The sequence below is a fragment of the Python bivittatus genome, unplaced genomic scaffold (assembly GCF_059951505.1).
Source record: "Python bivittatus isolate LINGU-HERP-01145 unplaced genomic scaffold, Pbiv_v1 ctg000020_np1212, whole genome shotgun sequence".
NCBI classification, from domain to species: Eukaryota; Metazoa; Chordata; class Lepidosauria; order Squamata; family Pythonidae; genus Python; species Python bivittatus.
In genome coordinates this window covers 1782027-1796759 of record NW_028277030.1, presented here as the reverse complement: position 1 = coordinate 1796759, position 14733 = coordinate 1782027, and the positions used below count along the sequence as shown (strand labels likewise).

Below are 14733 nucleotides of genomic sequence, written 5' to 3'. Positions count from 1 at the left end.
CAAAGAGTGCTGAAATACATCCAGCACTGCTGCTTATAGCTAGGGACGCAGTTTAAACAGACTGGAAATGTTTCCCTTCATATTGGCTACACTTTATAATGCTTCCCACATCCCAGATGTTTAATATACTACTATATTAAACAAATGAAAATGTGGGGAATATAATAAAAAAGCTGGAGACCTTTTTCAATGTGTTCACCTGTTTTTTAGCTGCATGGTATCTGTTACTGCATTTGCCACAAATAATTAATCTGTAGTTCACTTCCAAACAAGGATGCTTAAAAAAAGAATATACACAAGAAATCTTCATTTTCACTGGTATAGAAACATAAATGTTGTTCAATTAATTAAAAATGGCATGCAAGCAGCATGTAAGAAGGAACTGTTTTTCTAACAATTTCTAGTTTATGAAATGCAATAAATAATTACTTGGTGTCATTCAGCAATACAACCATATTGTTCAAAATATAAATAAAGAATAAAAACAAATTGCATATTTTGTTTTTCCAAACAGCCATTCCAAGGCAGCACATTCTAATTTTTTTTCTCTCGTGTACATTAAGAAAATAAATAAATAAACAAATAACTGACACAGTAATAGTTTTGGGTTATATCAACTTCTTTTTGGCTTTCAGATAATTTTGTTTTTGGCATACATTGTGTATTATCGTTATCCTAAGTGAACTGAGGACTTTTGATTCTTGGGCTATCAACATTAGTTCTAGGCACCACTGTTTGGCAGTCAAAGCTAAATTGATTTTTTGTTATCGGAGGAGAGCCCAAAATGAAAAAGAATCTGATAGCACCTTTTCCACCTAACAAATGTTATTAAAAGGTATACAATACAAAAAGGCATGGGGCACCTGATTTTCCAGGCATCTAAGCATGCAAAACTGGGTTAAGGTTAGGAAACAAAGAAAGGAAACTGAACAGCATCAAACACTGTTCAGAGCTCCTCTAATGGCTTCCTGAGTGGCAGAGATGGTAACAGAGAAATTATGTATCTCTATCACCGTTGCTCTTGAGTAATGCTGACCAGAGGCGTTTCTGAGGAGAATAACTGATTGTGTCCATAGTACAATCTATATGATTTAGTGGCATATAAATCCAGTAAGTAAGTAGTGAATGTTGCTTTGAAGGAGGCAGTCCCAAGGCCCTCTCTGAATACAAAGGATTTTCAGATGGATGTAGGATTTTGGAGTCCCTGCTTGTGTATTATGAATACACAGTAATATGTGAGGGGAGGAATTATTTGAGTCTTCCTTTGTATGGTTATGCCTTTACTGTCATTCATTTACAATATTTGAAGACAAACTTTTGATATATCACCTAAAATATCCAAACAAATAAGCGAGTGGAACTTGGCTTTCAAATGTGTCACTTTGCTGGAAATTCAGAACAGCAAAAGTAGGTGAAAAGCAAGATCTAGTCTGGTTCTAATCAATTTGTTATGCATGGATTGCTGTAGTAGCTATAAAAGAACACATTTTTTGCTTGTGGTGGTTCAGCTGAAGCAACTTCATACTTCCTATATTCCCATTAAATTTTAAGGAATCCAATGTTAATTTAGGAAAAGTTGTACCAATCACATATATTGGGAATGCATCAGTTGGAAAACCTGAAGACGCACTGTATAGTTTGAGGTGGTGGCTTGGTAAAACCAGCAAGTTGCCAATTCTTACTATGGTAACACTTAGTTAATCAGTGACATTCCTGTTAACTGTGCAAGAGCTGAAGTCAAATACTTACAACACATTTTCATGATGATATCTAAAATTTCACATTCCTAAAAACAAAGGAAGAAATGTTGGTCTCATCCAAACTTTGGAAATGCAGAATTAGCTGGGTCCTTCCCTGCAGTCTCACAGAAAATTGCCTTTGACATCCTTAATTCAGCAAACAGTTCAGGAAGCTTATAGACTACAGCAGGGGAGGACCACCTTTTGGCAGTCAAGAGCTGAACTTCAGGGTTTTTTTAATAGGAGCAGGGCCAGAAGGTTGGGAAATCTCTCCCCCCCCCGCCCCCCCCCCCCGGCAATCCAAGTCAATTCACTGCAGGTTACAGAGTGTAATCTACCACTGGTACAACATACTGTAGAAGTTTTGCAACTTCCCAGCCTAGGGCTGAGAAAGAGTGACTGCCATCTATGTCTATTTACACACACACACACACACACACACACACACGAACACACTTTTGAGATTAGCTCTTTGTGATTTAAGGACTAAATGTGTGTTTTCTATCTCCAGACTGCAGGAGGTTACAGTGCCAATTTTCAGCAACTGCATTGCCAAAATTTGCTGCCATTGTCAGAGGAGGTCATCAGAGCTTATGAAAGGGGAATTGGAAAGCATAACTGTCTATTCCTGACATCAAACATAGAATATTTACATAAGCTTCATTTCAGAGGATGTGGCATTTATGGAGAATGATTTAGTATGCAGTAAGTAGTGAAAAGTTCTCTGACATTTTAATCTGTATTTGAAACTAAACCAATGAGCAGTTACTCTATTACTAAAGGACGCTTCTTGATTTCTGTGAAAACTAGATCTTCTTATCTGAAAGTGTCTCTTGCTAGTACGCTATAGAAAACAAAGCGGATCAATGTATTACGGTAATAAAAACTACTTCCATTTGTTGGTATATTTTACAGAATTGGAATGAAGAGCAAGGAATGACTAAAGCTTGGGTATCCATGAATGGAAAAACCCAATAAACTAAGGATAATCCACGAAGGTCTGTCACAAGAAAAGTTTACTTTAAATACTACTACCCTGGACTAAAAAGACAGAAGCCACTGACTGTGGAACTAACCTTCCTCCAGGCAGCTGAATTTCACATAGAATTGTTCTGAATCTCTCATATTGTGAGGGAATGTATCTACGAAGCGGAGGGTGATGGGAGAGAGCAAGGCTATCAGGAGGGAGGGGGCGCATTCCAGGAGGGGAAAAGAGACAAGAGACAACACAGTCCACAGGGGGAGCGTGGGAAGCATAAGAGGTTCAGGATAGCCACTCCCTAGAATCGCCCATGTTATATCCACTAGTTGCAGGAATATAGGTTTAGTCTGGCAAGATTCTGACTATAAGGTGTACACAAATAAAGGAACTTGATTCAACCGGACTGCTTCACTGTTGTTCTTGGGTTAGGCCTAACACATATCTGCAGGGTTTTGCTGTGGTAAATAGTGTCCCCAGCTTTCCATGAAAACACTTGAGAAAGTGCTTTGTTACGTAGAGAAGAAGATATACCACATAATTTCAGTATTACTCACATCTGGCCCAGGGAGTCCTGGAGGTCCTGGAGGTCCCTAGGGAAGAAAACCATAGTAAAAGGTATGAGAAAAATTCTCAGTTACATTACAGAAATTCCAAAGGAATAGAAAAGTTCTATGAGAGACAGTTGTAGCAAACCAACAGAGTTCTGCGGTGATGAAATGAGCTCTAACTCTTAACCCAATCAGTCCTAAAAGAGCTCTGTTTATTATAAGCTTATCAAGTTATATGTTTTTTGTCTATCATGGTCTCAGTTTTCTTAATTATGGCTAGTGGCTGTGACCTGTTGCTTTTGATAGAGCTTAGTCCCAAATTGGACTGGAGAGGAGATGAAAATAGGCCACAAGCATAACTGCTGCTAGTTGTTGAAGATCTCAGGTGCTATCTTCACCATTGCCCTGGATTAGCACATTATTTAAAATATTGCTGCTCTCCAAGATACATGAGATAAAATAACAAAGCAAACAAAACAAAAATTATCCTTTCTGCCCTAATACTATAGTCACCCTTCTCAACCAGCTGGAAGGACTGCAGTATTCAACAACTCCAATGCATTTGATGTTCTAGTGTACCGAATATAACCTCTCCTGTGTTTGAGATCTTCCCAGAAAGAAACCTTTTTCCTATAGCAGCCTTAAAAAAGTATTGGTCATTTGTGCCAGATTGATGTTAGGTTTGGGAAATCCTATTCTTCCTGATAATACTTTGGTAGAATAGCCTGTTGCCCCCTCTAAGATCTAAAATGGGGATGGGTGGGTGGGATGTTCTTTGTAACACAGAGTTAGTAGGAAGCTTATGTTGCTACTTACTGGAGCTCCTTCTGGTCCCCTGTACCCTTTGGCACCTTTCTTGCCATTGACCCCAGTTTCATTTCTCTGGAAGGGGAAAAAAACACAAGAACAATGCACTTATTTTCCAAGTGGATGGCTGTGTTGCCAGCTCTCTTCTATTAGAAAACAGAGCAGAAAGGCTCCTTGGCTTCCTTTTGTTCAAGTTTCTAATTACAACAAAAGAATTAACAATTATGAAAATCACTTATCTAATAGATGATTTAGACTAACACCCAAATCATCTATTAGATAAGTGATTTTCATAATTGTTAATTCTTTTGTTGTAATTAGAAACTTGAACAAAAGGAAGCCAAGGAACCTTTAGACTATATCACAAGAGCCTGGGAAGGCCTAGAAACAGCTGTGCTAAGCCTCTGAGTAGTTATTTCATAGCTTCAAGCTCTAGAGATCTGCTCTAGACAGGTTCAGCTCTAGAGAGGTGCTTTATCAAAATATGCATCACATATTGCAGGAGAAACACAATCTCTTCCTCTACCTCTGTGACCATTTGATGTTCAACCAGTGTTGTCTATGAGATCATTCCATGTCCTGCTCCAGCTTTCATGAGTTTGGAGACCGGAGACTGAGTCTTTCCTTGGCTGGTCATCCCGATGATAGACTATACAGACATACCATTATAGCTCTCTTTTCAGCACAGCACCACACAGCCTAAAATTGTCCAGTTCTCTTGAGCACTGTCTCCTTCCATGATTTCAACTGCCTGTTACCGATCTTTTATATACATATTGTGCTTCAAGTTCATTTGTTTTTAAGTTGCTTTAATGCTTACTTTATGATATAAATGCACCATAAGCCATCTTGACAGAAATATTTTAAAATAAAGAATCCTTTCTCTTCCCACATATATATTCAGTGTTATTATTAGTATACTTCAATCATTCTGAAGTGTTTGCAAAGCACAATTCTTTATATTGGATGACTTCTTTTAAGGTTTTTTTTCTTCCTCCAAAGGAATAGTAAATATGGATTATTTTGCCATTTTAAAAATTAACTGAAAAATGGTCCCATCTAGTTTCATTCTCCAAGTACGAATTATCACCTTCCAAATCAATTTTTTATTCTTTGTCATGATGTGAAGATAATCATAGAGCTTAAATAGTACAATGTTATACTGTGTATTCCTACTCAGTTTGTAAGAAAACCTCATTGTTTTCAACTGAATTTACTCCCAAGTAATTGGACACAGGATTTTAGGCTGAGTCACAGTTGCTTTCAGGGTTCCCTCTTTCTTCTTCTAAATTTGCAGCGGTTGAACAATTCCCCCATCTATTCCACTCATTTCTAAATTATAATGCATGGGTCTTTACAGAATAATATAACACATCTAATGTTACTACAGAATTTTCATTTCAAATAAATAGGTAGAGTGGGATGAAAAACACAGATTGTATTATCTAAAGGAACTGATTCTTGACAAAGATGTTCTATCCTATTTTTTACTTACTTGCATACCAGGTTCTCCAATGTCACCGTCATCCCCTTTTGGCCCAGGATAGCCTTTGGTGCCCTGAAGAGGACAAGACAACATTTAGTAAAAGTATATAAACTGTGTGGGATTGACTCCTGCAACTTACAGTAGAGAACTCCATTCTCCAAAGTCTTCTTCAGAAAAGTAGCACTTGTTCTCTTATTTGTCAGAAGAGACAACTGCCATACAACTAAGTTTTGGTTTCCATTCAGTGCCCTATTGTAGTTTCTGAGACCAATTCTTAGCAGAATCAGACTTTCTCAACCCTGTTATTATTAGACTGTTTATCATATGAAATAGGACTGCGGGCAAAGGAAGGTTTTTCAGAACAAATGATGAACTCTCAATTAATCTCAGATAAGCTTGGCAGAAATGCAATTTTACAATATTTTGTGAGAGCCCTTACCATCTCTCTATGAGAAGAAGGACTTCCCTTCAGTGGCTGTCCCACTCCACATCCCTAATGCTCTCCTCTACAACTGGAGATGGATGCAGTACTGGACATGTGAAGCACACATCCATCAGTGGCCAGGATAATCCTGATGTGAGTTGGGAAGGACAGAAGACTTGGGTGATGGAAATGATGAGGACAGAGAAATGGGAACTTCTGGGATGGATCTGACCAACAGATCTATCTGCCATGCACATCAGTACCTTATTAAAAGTTTCCAGAGAGGGCATAACCTTGAGATATGCTGGGGCTCCTGCTACATACAAATTTGTATTTCTTTGTTCCCAAACTTGGCCAAAAACATGAAGCAGAATTATTGCAGGAAGCTAACAGCTTAATTTAGGCTCCTTTTCTTAAAGTAAATAGATCAAATTGAGAAATCCAAATGCTGCAGAAGTGACTGAAAGAAGAGGATGGCCTTTTTCTCTGGAAGTCTTGGGTCTTTACAAAACAAACACACCTATGTCATAAAATTAACAAAGAGCTCTCATTTCAGCTGTTTGGTAAGGTAAGGAGGAGAGAGATACTTACATTAACTCCACGGTCACCTCTGATTCCAGGATCTCCCTGGAAAGATAAGGGAAGATTGGAAAGTAAAATTGAAAGAGCGTAAAGATAATAAATTCTATCTAAAGCTTTGGCAGTATGAAATGAAACTTACTGGAGCACCAGGATAACCATCAGTCCCATTTCCTGGTGGGCCATCATCTCCCTAAGAGAAAATTGGGAGATCAGTAGAAGTCAGTTTGATCCTATCAGCAATTAGTTATTATGAGTATTTAAATGTTCTCATTACATCCACACTGACAAAAAAAGGGGGAAAAAACTAATTAAAACAGTGTATGAAATATAAAATCCTTGAGAGCTATAAAAAAAAAAAAGAGCAAGATTAACTGACCAAGACTTGATATGAAACTCAAGAGTTAAGAATCTGGAGGCTCAAGTGGTCATCTTATTCATTCTTCCCAGTCCATAGAAGAGGACAAAAATGGGGAAGAGAATGCTAAAAATGAATGATTGGCTAAACAAATGAAATCGAGGATCATTTGGTTTCGGTTATTTGGATTAAAGGTCTGCTGACACAAGATGGTCCCTTCCCTCAAATATTCCTACTACTTCCACTTCTTTGACTAAATTCATGCCATTGGTTTATATTAAATCAAGGACAGCTGAAATTCTTGTTCCTCCCCCCATCTTTCTGGAAGAAGACTTCATCAAGAAAATAAGTTAGGAATTCCCTAGAAAGACTAGAAGGCTGGTAAAAATGTGATCTTTGCACATGGCAAAGAAAGCTTTAAACTGAATTCTGAAGGTATTGGAAACAACTTCTCTGGAAAATCCCTCTCATATAAATGTTTCTGCAGTGTAGAAGGAGAATAAGAGTTTTGCTTTAATGGGGTCCATTAAACTCCACTCAATAAAAATTAAAAAAAAAAACACACCCACCAAACACATTGGTTCATAAAGTTAAGACATTTGTTATCTATAAACTAATGCTTAGAGCATGGGAACTAACCCAAAGGCACTTGAAGTACAGGAAGCAATGTAATTGAATAAGTGCAATGGAGAGTTGGTGGAATGATTCCTGTGACCACAGCATAGCTACATTTGTTAAAAAGGAAAACAAAAAAGAGGAGTTGAACTGCTGTTTGTTAAAAGTATTCATCACTGCTGAGAAATCCAAGTAAATTAACTTAGTGCTGATAAGCATAAAGAACTTCTGGCTCAAAACAAGTACAGGAACAAATACTGGTTATTGATGTCTACTACTGCCCATCCAACCTAGGGGAAGACATAGATACTTCCCAAGAGCAAACCACTGTTCTTTCAAAGTAGTCTGAAGCAGTAATGATTGAGGACTTTCATTACCCTAACATCTGCTGGAAAACAAATGATATCAAGTAGAGTCTTTCTAGGGAATTCCTAACTTATTTTCTTGATGAAGTCTTCTTCCAGAAAGATGGGGGGAGGAACAAGAATTTCAGCGGTCCTTGATTTAATATAAACCAATGGCATGAATTTAGTCAAAGAAGTGGAAGTAGTAGGAATATTTGAGGGAAGGGACCACATATTGATCAGGTTCTTCATTTATAGGAAATTAAAACTGACTATACTTAAACATATATCTTGGCCTAAAAAGGGTAGATTGCAATGAACTGAAAGCAATGATAAACAGGATTCCATAGCAGGAAAAGAAAATGAGATCAGTGTCCATGAGGTACTATAACATACTATTCCAAAAGGAGGGAAATGGAAGATAGCGCAAGAGACAGGTTGGTAGCACAAAAAACTTAGCTAAGATCTGAAAATTACAGAGAATGATGCCATGAAAACTAAAGCTGAGAATAAGCAGAGGACAACAAACAAACCTTATTTAGGTATGTTCATACTAAAAGAGAAAATAGTTAATATACCAGCTGCAAGATGCCTTGGATAACAAAGGAAAGACAGAGCATCTGAATTCTTATCTTGGCACAGCTGTGTGGTATGAGTTTTACTAAACAATTGGGAAGAGCAGAAGGAAGAGTTAGGGTTGAAGCTTGAGATTGGTAGGAACAGGGAACAGGTATGTACTTTGGATTGCTTTAGATCTTCAGGACCAAATGAATTGCATCCTAGGATACTGAAGTATCATCTGGCAAAACTTTATGTACTGTCTTCAAGAATTTTGGGAGAACTGGTAAAGTGCAAAACAACAGCAGGGCAAATTTTGTTCCTATGTCCAAAAAAAGGGACCTGGAGGACTACAAACCAGTCAGTCTGACATCCATATCTGGGAAGATTCAAGAATAGCCTTGCCAGACTAACTTAACTTCATGTTTTGTGTGTGTGTGTGTGTGTGTGTGTGTGTGAAGGGGTGGGGGAAAGGGAAAGGGAAAGGGAAAGAGGGGGAGAGAGGGAGAGAGAGAGAGAGAGAGAGGGACTGGGACTGAGACTGAGACTGAGACTGATTTCCTTAATAAATTGTGGGAATTCCATAACTCTACTGTATCTTGATTTCAGGAAAGTAATTTCCCCATGACATCTTGATTAGGAAGCTAGTTAATTGTGGGCTGATTTACCTGAAAATTAAGCTATAATTTTAGCTGGCTTGAAAATCATATGTAAAGAATACACAGATACTTGGCTTGGTAACTATGTTTATGAAAGAAAATACTGGATAGTAGTTATTACAAACTGAGTATGAATCAGTAATGTAATGTGGCTATTAAAAAATGCAATTTTAGACTGCATCAACAGAAGTATTAGTTTCCAAATCACACGAATGGATGAATTACTCTTTATTCTACATTGGCCATACCCCATTTTGACCACTGTGTCCAGTTTTGGGCAGTGCATTTAAGAAGGATTTAGACCAACAGGAATAAATTAGAGAAACACAATGAGGACAATCAGGGGCTAAAAACTAAGCCCTCTGGAGAGAGAATTAAAGCACTGGGAATGTTTAGCCTTGCGAAGACTGGGTGAGTGGATGGGTGGGGGAACAACACCATTCTTCAGTACATAGGAGAATCGACTTGAAGATCAGTACCTATTTCTTTCATTCCAGAGCACCAGGGAACCATCTGTTCAGGATGCTTTAATTTGGATTCGTGCACTAAGCAAGGGGTTGGAATTGATGGCCTCAGTGCCCCTTCCAATTCTAGGGTTGTATGATCATAAGACAAAGGTAGCTATGACCCTAAGGAATTTAAGGATTTAAAGACTGGCTTGAGGCTTAAATGACTCCGTTGAATTCAGTGGTTCCATGATAATTAAAAATACTTTTGGAATCCAAGGATATGCCATCAGAAAATGGGGTATTTTGCTCTTTCAAAACAGGGAGTTTCTAAAGATGGATGCCAGAACTGAGAAAACTCCTTCTACTAACCCTGATTTGGATGGGGAGAAAATACTCAAGAGAATCCCTCCCAGTGGCAGCAAGATCATGCAATAGGAAACAATTGTCTAGCCTTCCTGGTTCCACAAAACTAGTCCTGATAGCAGCTTCACTGCTGCCTTCTACAATGGTGGCAATGTCTGGATGGTTTTCAAAGGCAACTCCACCTATAACAGCATTCCAGTTTCCATGAAGCTCAACCATGCATGACTATGGCCAGGACTGTCTTCCTGGAAATAAACACATTGGGAGCACCAGCCAAACTCAGATTTATCATAAATCTGAATATCATAAATATCATAAATATCAGGTATCAATCACTCACCCTATCACCCATCAACCCAGGGTTTCCAGTTATTCCAGGTGGTCCAACCGACCCTTTACGGCCCTATAAAGTAAAAAGGGAAACAGCTACATTTAGTGTTAATTTAGACCAAATGACAGACAACTGCAATTCATTTTCAGAGGGGTAGCTACATTAGGCTGTGGCAAAAACTATACTGTAGTATCTTAAGAGTCTAACAATATATCACTCTATCTTTAAGATACCGCAGACTCTTTTTCAATTAAATTTTGTATAGATTTACATTACATTGCTTTCCTCTCTTAAAACAAGCCTGATACACTGAAGGACGTTAAATGTGAAATCCTGAAATATTCTAAGAGAGTGCCAACTTTTTTCATTCTTACTTATTTTTTGCAGAGTTTATTACTTGTTTTCCAATATGAACATAATTACAGCAGCCAGTAGTAAAATACTGTTATTTTTAAAAAATATTCTAAATGCATAAATTCACACAATGTTTCCTTGTTTTTAGTGGACATCTATATGTATCCTGTAACACTGCTGATCTGTGAAATGTATGACATTTTCATTCAGTGAGATATGGGATGCTCCCCAACATAGACACTAACCTCTGGTCCAGGAGGTCCTTCATCTCCTCGAAATCCCTTAGGTCCAGGTGCACCTTCTTTACCCTAGAAGAAAAATGTTAGTTCAGTGGTTTCATCTTTCTTAATATATGGCCAGAACCAACTAGTTTTGCAGAAAGCACAAATCTTGTCCTGCAATCTCACAAAATGATCTAAAGGGAGCTTGCTGAAGCTGCTGTTCATTTCATATTCCCCTTCCGCTCTCCCTCTCTCCCTCCCTCCCTTCCAGTTGGAAGTGGGCAGACCTAGGAAGGGATTTAGGCCTTAGGAGGCCTCAAGTTGCTTATACTTTGTTAGTATCAATAATCAGTTAGTATCAGTTAGTATCAATCAATAATATATTGTACATATTATAGAAGGCAGAGAATTTTTATATATTATTCTTTCTGAAAATATTTTGCAAGCAAATAAACCTTTAATTTTATAATCCCTTATTGTTGATAACTCATGCCAACATTTTAGCTCTGGAAACTCCAAGGTAAATCATATGTTACTGTGATGGACTGGAATGGAGGAAGGGAGGTGAAAATGGTGCTCTCGTCTCCAGAGCAACACTCTGGAGATAGGCGGAGAAAGCTGGCGCATCCCTAAACATTCTAGAGACGTGTGCCTGGGAACTACTGGTCAGTCTGAGAAGATTCTGTAATCAAGCGCTAGCTAATAAACCTTGCTGATTGAACCTGCATGGTCTTCAGGAGTTCCTTGGGCTAGGCCTGACAGTTGCCCTGATTTGTCCCAAATTAAAAGGCTAACAATCTGCCAGGTAAGTTAAGAAAGTCCATCCCCTGATATTGCTTATACAGTATTTTGTATGTGAATGATGGACACCAAATAAAATTCACTATGAGTTTTTCATTACATTTTACAATCTTTTTTTAAAGTTCCTGTAACTGTTTTGGAATGGAAGATAATGAATTTTGCAACAATGACTGCAAAATGTTAAGAAGTATTTATGGCAAATTTAAGGCAAATTATTTGATACCGTTTCTGCTAAAGATGAGTTGTCATATGCCCTTTCTTTAATGTGTAGTACAGTTGATAGCTGAGGACTGAAGCAAAAGTGTAATATTAACACAGTGGATTAGGGTTTGTCAGTTTGCCAACATAGGTCACAAAGTATAGCCGCACAACTGCTTAGTATGAGAGACTCAGCTACGGTGAGGTAAAACAAATGATAAAACGATGGGCCTTGCTCCCTTCCCCCTTCTGAACATGTTGTAATGGAAGTAACCAGTGTGGATTTGCTTGCAAATGTTCACTCTGAAGGCAGATGTGTCAGTGACTATATCCAATACAGTACTCGTCCCTTTTCTTCCTTCCCACTGTGTTGTTGCTCGTAAACAATGAAACTTTTTTCTTTTCTGGCATGGCTCCTACGGTGTTGCTGTTTGCAGAACGCTGGAGCTCTGGGGTATCAGATTAGGAGTAAAACTTTACAAAACAACAAGTTCAGACCCACCCTCTTTGCCTCGGGTAAACTGCCCTTGGCCAGTTCCAGCACAAACACTGGGGGATATATATATGCACATATACATGCACAGTGCACACACACATATATATTAGGCAGGTTAGATTTCAAAACTTTCACTGCATTTTAAAAATGAGAATCCATTAGCATGAGGTAAACTCTAGTTTCAAATACACTTGCACAGCAAGGAGAATGCAGAAGCCTGACCTTGGAGTACTTTAGAAATGGAGGTCACCAGCGAACATTTCAAAACATTTTGGGACAGCAGTTAAAGCTTCCCCATAGAAAGACTATTGTTAGGACGAGTATGACTTATTCCTTTATTTGAAGCACATTTTCATCCTTGTCATTTAGAACAAACAGCAAAGACAGCAAACATCAGGGAAACTATTCCATGCAATTGTGCTGAAAATATTCTAGTCTAGGATATGCAGGATTATCAGATAACTTGTCAGGGTTTAGCTTTCAAACTCTCTAAAGTAACGGCCTAAGAACCAAAATAAATAGTCTCAAGAACTTCCTATTCCCACTTGTATAGCCGGGAATTTGTTTTTCCTAAAAGAGGTATCAGTTTTTATTATTTTACCAATGCCAATTTATTTGATAGTTTGTTTTTCTTTCCATCTCATTCATCTGAATCCTGAGTTTGAAGGTGTGATTCATGACCATTTTGTATCCTGCTTAGAACAAGCGTGGTATCCTTTTTCCTTCTGTTTTTAAGGAGCCTATTGCCCTAATGTCTTGAGAAACTCTCGCTCAGCCGCTTTGATGCAGAATGTTCAGTTTTATACAGAAAAAAACAGAGGCTCTCATAGCAGGACAAGCCACTGGTTGCTAGGGAAGTTCCAAAATGGGATTTATGCAAGTTCTTATCCTAGCTGCTGTTTTCAATTTGCCATTTTGGCACAGAACATCTGCATTTCATTTTAACAGCACTTGTTACAACTACAAACTGGACCAACAGAACAGAGCAAGGGGCCCCACTTTGTAGCATTATGGGATGGAAATGTCCTAGGTCTGGTGAAGGACACTTTTCCTCCATAGCTGGAATACACAGGGAAATAAGTGGAAAATATTAAAGCAAAAGGAACAATGTATAGTAGTATCTACTGCAACTTGTATGCTTGGTCCTATATTAGAAAACATAAGAGGAACTCATTAATCATGTGGGTTTTCTTACCCAGTGTAAACTTCATAGCAGTACCATCTGTTCTTGGTAATATATGATATCAGGATGCAAAATCCTCACATTATGAGCAAGAATCAAGTCTTATTTGACTGTCTTCATTGATTATAGGACTGTGTATATTACTGCCATGAACACTGATTACAATGATTGCTTCCTGCTGTGGGAAAATTAGATTTTGCTGAAATGTTCTAAATACATATATGTTGCACAGCACTACAATGAGGGGCTTGAAAAGCTATTCCTTAATGTAATTTCCAGTTTCAGCGTAGGATGAGATGCCACGTAGAGAAGCCTTGAGTAGGAAACATGATACCACGTGCTATGCAGGGATGGGTGTCCCTTGGCCAGCATATGTGGTTTCAGATACTTTAAAATAGAAATAAGCAGTACACTAGATGTATTAAGCTTCCAATATAAACTTAAATACATTATACCTTTCAAATTAAAAGAATTAATCAGAAGGAAGACAGGCTGAGCTTTTGACCCTTGCATTTTCTTTTGAAGTCCCCACATACTGTAACTACTGCCAAGTCCTTTCTGGTAACCCCCCTGCCCCAGGTTTTTAAAAAGGGAGTCCTCAGCTACAAGAGGGTTGACTACTCTGAAACTTGAGTCAGTACAAAGCAGGGGCCTTGTCTGATACTTTCTTCCTTTCCACTCATTGGTTTACATTCTCCCTCTGCCCAGTTGAGACATCTGGGATGCAAAAGAATTGAGAGCATCTTACTGGGTCTCCTGGTGGTCCAAAAAGTCCTTCACGGCCTTGTTCTCCCACTGGACCTGGCTCACCCTAAAACAAGAGGAAAATAAATGAGGAAATGCTTGCAGAGTAGATTAAGTAGAAAAGCAGAAAAGGAAATATAACATCTGGAGAGCTGAATCATGTGTGTTCTAATATATTGAACTCTACCATATTTTCCCTGTGATCAATAGATGTAAACAATATCGAGCAAAAACTATCAAAGGCCGAGATAATCTTAAAAGTTATGGATTATCTACTTAAAAAGGTCACTTTTAAAAAATTCACATCCTGCTCAGAATCCTCAATGGAGCTATTGGATTTCTGGCATAAATATATGTAGGATCCATTGTACTATACTGTCCAGAAAGCAAACTATTTCCAACTGTCCTGCCAATTTGCTTGTAAAATAAAGACTACTAAGAAGTAAATGTCTCAAATGGGATTAAGGGCAAAACAACCATGAGAGTGGCCAGAG

The 14733-nt window shown here is 38.2% G+C and overlaps 1 protein-coding gene across 1 annotated transcript in view; it reads right to left on the bottom strand.

The window, feature by feature from the left end:
• COL6A1 (collagen type VI alpha 1 chain) overlaps positions 1-14733 on the bottom strand; it is a 49361-nt gene that overhangs the window by 10207 nt on the left and 24421 nt on the right. Inside the window, exons 20-28 of the mRNA XM_007435192.2 lie at positions 14244-14306; positions 10842-10904; positions 10252-10314; positions 6708-6758; positions 6578-6613; positions 5572-5634; positions 4086-4151; positions 3276-3311; positions 1750-1786 (exon numbers count right to left, since the gene is read on the bottom strand). Coding sequence (XP_007435254.1) covers positions 1750-1786; positions 3276-3311; positions 4086-4151; positions 5572-5634; positions 6578-6613; positions 6708-6758; positions 10252-10314; positions 10842-10904; positions 14244-14306 — 478 coding nt within the window. The remainder of the gene's footprint in view (positions 1-1749; positions 1787-3275; positions 3312-4085; positions 4152-5571; positions 5635-6577; positions 6614-6707; positions 6759-10251; positions 10315-10841; positions 10905-14243; positions 14307-14733) is intronic.